This window comes from Mesoplodon mirus (genome assembly GCF_964341445.2).
Source record: "Mesoplodon mirus genome assembly, chromosome: 1".
In the NCBI taxonomy this organism is placed as follows: domain Eukaryota; kingdom Metazoa; phylum Chordata; class Mammalia; order Artiodactyla; family Ziphiidae; genus Mesoplodon; species Mesoplodon mirus.
Genome location: NC_138976.1, coordinates 8,034,494 through 8,040,612, shown reverse-complemented (window position 1 = coordinate 8,040,612; position 6,119 = coordinate 8,034,494). Strand labels below are relative to the sequence as shown.

The following is a 6,119-nucleotide window of genomic DNA, read 5'->3' as shown; positions in this document are numbered from 1 at the left end:
GGAGGAGGGGCCGCGGGCGGTGACGCGCCGAGGGCGGCGGGCGGACAGGGAGCGGGCGGCGGCGGCGGGCGGCGGCGGGCGGCGGGCGGCGGCGGGCGGCGGCGGCAGCGGCGGGCGGCGGCGGCGGGCGGCGGCGGCGGCGGCAGGTGCGGCCGCGAAGGGTGGGAGGGAGGAGTGAGGGGGCGGGAGGAGGGGGAGGGGAGGGCGAGGCTGGGGCACCTCCCCTTTTATAACGCGCCCCCTCCCGGGCTCTCGGGCCGCCTCTTCATCGGCTCTTCCCGTCCGGCCCCCTCGCCCGGCCGCCCCGGGCCCGGGCCCGGCCAGGGAGCCCCCAGGCCGCGGCTCGGGGGCCGCCCCCCCGCCCCGCGCCCAGCGCAGCCTGGCGGAGGCGGTGCCGTCGGAGGAGGAGGAGCAGGGCACTGCGGCTGGCCCCGGATCGGGCGCCAGAGCGGCAGCGGCTTCGGCAGCGGCGGCGGCCCGAGCCGATGCAGCGGGACGCACCACCCCGAGCCCCAGCCCCGGCGCCCCGGCTCCCCGCGCCCCCGATCGGGGCCGCCGCCAGCAGTGGCGGCGGCGGAGGCGGGGGCAGCGGCGGTGGCGGAGGCGCCTCTGCAGCTCCGGCTCCTCCTGGCCTCTCGGGAACTACAAGTCCCAGGGGGCCTGGCGGCGGGCGGCGGACGGAAGAGGTGGGGTCGGCGCCGCGAGGCCGGAAGTGGCCGTGGAGGCGGAAGTGGCGCGGCCGCGGAGGGGCCTGGAGCACGGCGGCGGGACCCGGAGCGGGAGCAGCGACGGCGGCGGCGGCTGGAGGTGGCGGCGGCGCACTGGAGGCGGCCATGGCAAAGCAGTACGACTCGGTGGAATGCCCCTTTTGTGATGAGGTGTCCAAATATGAGAAGCTCGCTAAAATCGGCCAAGGCACCTTCGGGTAAGGTTTGGCCCCCGGGGACCGGGAGCCCTGAACCTGCACCCCTCCGGGCCGACGTTGGGACGCCCAGGCCCGGGCCCAGTTGGTCGGGAAGCCATTTAGGCACAGACTTGTTCCCTGGTCTCGCTAGGCCGCGCCGCAGCCCGCCCGGGCCTGACAGAGCCGGCTGGCGGGGAGGAGCTTGAGGCCCTTGATGGGGGGCAGGGAGGGGTTGCAGAGAGGAGCATGTGAGTGGAACGGGATCTCTCTGCGAGACTCCCGGGTGAGGAGAAGGGGCAGAGGGAAGGAGGTAGAGGCTCGGAGAGGGACCGAAGACACCGCGTGGTGGGGTAGCCGAGTGCCCTGGGTACCCGGCCCAGCCCCGCCCGGATTCCCTTTCCTGTTCTCCTCTGGTGGGGGAGGGGCGGGCCCTGCGGAAATGGCCTGAAGAGTCCTCTTGGGTCCCCCTCTCGGCCTGCAGGGAGGTGTTTAAGGCAAAGCATCGCAAGACCGGCCAAAAAGTGGCTCTGAAGAAGGTACTGATGGAGAACGAGAAGGAGGGGGTGAGTACGGGTGGGGTGGGCAGGTCGGCCAGCTCCCTTGGGCGTGAGGTTGGGTTTCCACCCTGCTGCTTCTGGGGCTCTCACGTATAGATTCAGTTTACGTGTTTGGAAATTTCCATATTCCAGGGAATTTGACTTCCAAATTAAACCTTTTAATTCAAATGTTTTGAAGCCGCTTCATAGTTCATTCTTAGGTGAAGATGGTTGGTGTCAGGAGGGGGAGCCCACGCTTGCACGGAGTGCACCTTGGTTCCTGAAGTTAGGAAGGCTTTGAGCACTTTTACTTTAGGGTTTAATTTTGTTGAATGTAAAATAATAAGTTATATGCAATGACTTTAAAAGGGTGACTGGTATTCACTTGAAAAACAATAGTGCCTTCCACCCCCCGCCCCATCTTAGCTCTAGTCCAGCTTTCAAGAGACTTGCTTCTTTATTTTTGTCTTTGTTAACCATCTCACAGGTAAACACAGGCATAGAACTAAAACTTATAAGGTTGAAGAAACTGGAGCATTTAATAACTAGTAATAGAGCACTTGTGTGAAGTATCGCTATTTCAATTCGTTGTCTGAAACCAGCTCCTTGAGGGGTACATACTATTACACCCATCTTACACATACGGCATTTGAGACAGCTAATTTCAGAGCCTGTGCTCTTACTCTGTCTCCCAGCCTTTGACCCTTCCTGTGGACTCCCTGGCCAGTTCCTTGGTCTGTGGTGCGCTCACCCACTTTTGACCTTCTCCTGTCTTTTTCCCACCCAGTTCCCCATCACAGCCTTGCGGGAAATCAAGATCCTCCAGCTTCTAAAACACGAGAATGTGGTCAACTTGATTGAGATCTGTCGAACCAAAGGTAAGTTGTTCGGATCTCATCCGCATTTTCAGATGGAGGAAATGAGGCTTATTGCTTAAGGTTTTGTTTGCAAAAGTTGGAACTGGACACACTTACATTGCCTCTTCTTAACCCAGACATACCAAGTGTGACTGCTTTCTGTGGCCCTTTCTTCAGAGCAGGTGCCTCCTCGGGGCCTGCCACAGTACCCAGCCCAGAGGAGGCGCTCAGAAAATATTTTACCTGTGAAGGAATTCGCACCTGGATATCCAGGGGTCCATAGGTTGGAGAGGGTAGGAGCTGCTTGTGGGAAAGTGAGGTGCATATGAGATTTTTCATTTTTTTCTTGTCCCTCTCTCTCCCCCTCATTCTTCCGGTCTCAGCTTCCCCCTATAACCGCTGCAAAGGCAGTATATACCTTGTGTTTGACTTCTGCGAGCATGACCTTGCCGGGCTGCTGAGCAACGTGTTGGTCAAGTTCACCCTGTCTGAGATCAAGAGGGTCATGCAGATGTTGCTCAATGGTCTCTACTACATCCACAGGAACAAGGTGGGGGCCAGAGTAGGGGAGGAGAGACCAAGGCTTGGGCTGGCCTTTGCTCTCACTGTGGGGTGGGTGTGGCTAAAGGACCCTCGGGAACCCTCACCTTTGTGCTTCCTGCAGATCCTGCACAGGGATATGAAGGCGGCTAATGTGCTCATCACCCGCGATGGAGTTCTGAAGCTGGCAGACTTTGGGCTGGCCCGGGCCTTCAGCCTGGCCAAGAACAGCCAGCCCAACCGCTACACCAACCGTGTGGTGACGCTCTGGTACCGGCCCCCGGAGCTGTTGCTCGGTGAGGACTCTCCCGAGCTGGCAGAGGGAAGCAGGGGCTGGGCACTTACCCGGCCTCAGCCCCCCACTGCCAGGGCTTCTTGAGCCCCCGGCCCGGGGGCATTGCCTCTCAGGAGGCTGTCGGGCTCAAGGGGCCCTCCTGGTGTGCTCTTCTTCTCAGGGGAGCGGGACTACGGCCCCCCCATTGACCTGTGGGGTGCTGGGTGCATCATGGCAGAGATGTGGACCCGCAGCCCTATCATGCAGGGCAACACAGAGCAGCACCAGCTTGCCCTCATCAGCCAGCTCTGTGGCTCCATCACTCCTGAGGTACGGAGTCGGGCTGCCTGGCCCCCTGGGCCCCACAGGCTGCAGAGAAGTCTTCCTGGCCGGGGAGCGGTGGGTGCTGAATAGAGGAAAAGCTCCATTCTGGAGAGGTTGCTGGTGGATGGTTGGGGTCTGCTGTTTAGAGCCACACAGACTGTTCAAGTCTCGGCTGCATCCCTTTAGTTGTGTGGCTTTGGGGAGGGTGTCTGAGCCCCTCACTACAGAGCTGAGCTGCTCTGCTGTGAGACAGCTGTGGTTCTATTAGGCTTGGTGCACATACGCCAGACAATTTGTGTCAAAGGACCCGGTACTTGGTGTTTGCCACATATGTGGTTCCTGCTGCTTTCACCTTGGAGGGGTCAAGTTTGCCTTCCAGGGGCGGTCTGGGAGCTTCTGAATGGAGAATGTTTAGTCCCTTCAAGTGCTTGACCGGTGGACCAGCCACGTACCCCCTGAACTGACTACATCCTCTTTTCCATGCCTCCCACCCCAGGTGTGGCCAAATGTGGACAAGTACGAGCTGTTTGAGAAACTGGACCTGGTCAAGGGCCAGAAGCGGAAGGTGAAGGACAGGCTGAAGGCCTATGTGCGTGACCCCTATGCGCTGGACCTCATTGACAAGTTGCTGGTGCTGGATCCCGCCCAGCGCATCGACAGTGATGACGCCCTGAACCACGACTTCTTCTGGTCCGACCCCATGCCCTCGGACCTCAAGGGCATGCTGTCCACCCACCTGACGTCCATGTTTGAATACCTAGCACCGCCACGCCGGAAGGGCAGCCAGATCACCCAGCAGTCCACCAACCAGAGCCGCAACCCCGCCACCACCAACCAGACGGAGTTTGAACGTGTCTTCTGAGGGCCAGCTGCTGTTGCTTCTCATTAGGGCCGTTGTTTTATTTTTTCTTCTGCTCTGTGACTTGTGTTGTGGAGATGTGGGGGCATTTGAGTTTTTCTCTAGTGCATATTTTATTTAATCCCCACCCTGGGCATCAGGAACCAACCGAGCAGACTGGAAAAAAGCTTTGGCTGAGAGTCCAGGAAGGCACTTGGGCTGCCTCACTTCGTTCCCTGGCTTTTGGGGTGATGCCCAGAGGGTCTCCATTTACCTTAGGACAGGAATGAGATGGGAGGAAAGGTGCACCCCACTGGTGACTTTCTAAGAGATCCCAGCATGCTGGGAGGAGGGGACAGGTCCCTCACCCATCCCCAGCCCTCCTCATGGGATGAGAAGCTGGCGTAGGGGACAGAACCAGCCTTGGGAATGGGCTGCTCTTGGCCTAACCCTCAGAAGCTCTGGGGCTGGCAGAAACTCTTGGTTTCTTCAATAGGACAATTTTATCGTGTTTGTTCAATTATTCAGAGACATTCCTGGATGCAGTTCGGTCAGTAACAATTAAAGTTGACTCTTTTTCAGTAAATGACTGTGTGCTCTGTGTTATGTTCAGACCCCCAGCTCTTAACCCTGTAGCTGACCTTTGAGATTTGATCTGTCAAGTCTTGGTTCTTTTCTTTGACCCAGTTCATGTCCCATGACATACCTTCAGAGGACTTTGTCTTTTCTGTTTTTCTCTTGAGTACCTTCCAGAACATTTGCCATCATGCTCCCCACCGGGCAGGTACCATGATGTGGTACCTCAGTGTCTGAGGAAGCAGGGGAGACATGAGAAATCGGGCTCAGTCTGCTGATGAGGGAACTGGAGACAGCCTGCTGTGAGCTACATCTGCAGCGGTGACCGGGGTGGGGGTGGCGTGGGGTGGAGGCACAGTCTGCTGTGGCGCACACGTGTTCAGACTTGACTCATGAGCACGGGAGGCTGCGGAGGCTCCTAATCAGTGGAATGACAATAGTTAAATCTGAAACTTGCAAAACTTCTCAGGCTGCTGAATAGAGGGTGCAAGAGAGGAAATGACCAGAGAAGCTGAAGGATCTCCAGGGGCTTGGGGAGGTGGCAGTAGCCTGGATTAGGGTGGCAAGTGGGCAGGAGGACAGAGAATAGTGAGCGGAAGATCGGATCATGAGGGCTCAGAGCTGGGACCCTTGGAGGAGCAGCACATTCTGGGCGATACATTTCCCGGGAGTCTGAGGTCGGGGACAGCCACGTATGAGGCAAGTTCTACGTTCTGTCGGGTGGGAGTCCTCGTAGAGGGACCTGGGGAGGAACGTTGGCAAAACCCTTTACCGCAACTGTCCTTTGCTTGTAGGTATTAACTTAGATCACAGCTTCACAAAAGACCAGTGAAAGTAAGAAAAAAATTGTTTGTCTTTTTGCGGTACACGGGCCTCTCACTGTTGTGGCCTCTCCCGTTGCGGAGCACAGGCTCCGGACGTGCAGGCTCAGCAGCCATGGCTCACGGGCCCAGCCACTCTGCGGCATGTGGGATCTTCCCGGACCGGGGCACGAACCCGTGTCCCCTGCATCGGCAGGTGGACTCTCAACCACTGTGCCACCAGGGAAGTCCAGAAAAAAATTCTTGACTAGTGTGTTTCTTGGGGCTGCCAAACGTGGTGGCTTAAACTAACAAACTTATTTTCTCAGATCTGGAGGTGAATTTCTGAAATCTGTAGGTGTCATCGGCAGGGTTGTTTCCTTCTGGAGGCTCTGAAGGAGAATCTGTTCTAGCCCTGAGCCTAGGAAGCCTTCAGAGAGCTCTGTACAGTGGGGGACACAGTCTGATGA

General features: G+C 58.2%; 1 protein-coding gene across 1 annotated transcript; it reads left to right on the top strand.

Moving 5' to 3' along the window:
• Positions 1-212: 212 nt before the first annotated feature.
• Positions 213-4,859, top strand: CDK9 (cyclin dependent kinase 9). Its single transcript, XM_082619443.1, has 7 exons — positions 213-925; positions 1,386-1,467; positions 2,228-2,318; positions 2,681-2,847; positions 2,962-3,133; positions 3,293-3,441; positions 3,932-4,859. Exons 1-7 carry the CDS (start codon positions 486-488, stop codon positions 4,295-4,297), a joined length of 1,467 nt encoding a protein of 488 aa, XP_082475569.1. The 5' UTR covers positions 213-485; the 3' UTR covers positions 4,298-4,859.
• The last annotated feature ends 1,260 nt before the right edge of the window (positions 4,860-6,119 follow it).

Coding starts and splice junctions, on each gene's coding strand:
- CDK9 (XM_082619443.1), top strand. CDS start 486: ATGCAGCGGGACGCACCACCCCGAGCCCCAGCCCCGGCGCCCCGGCTC. Junction 926..1,385: donor ATCGGCCAAGGCACCTTCGG/GTAAGGTTTGGC, acceptor CTCGGCCTGCAG/GGAGGTGTTTAAGGCAAAGC. Junction 2,319..2,680: donor TGAGATCTGTCGAACCAAAG/GTAAGTTGTTCG, acceptor TTCCGGTCTCAG/CTTCCCCCTATAACCGCTGC.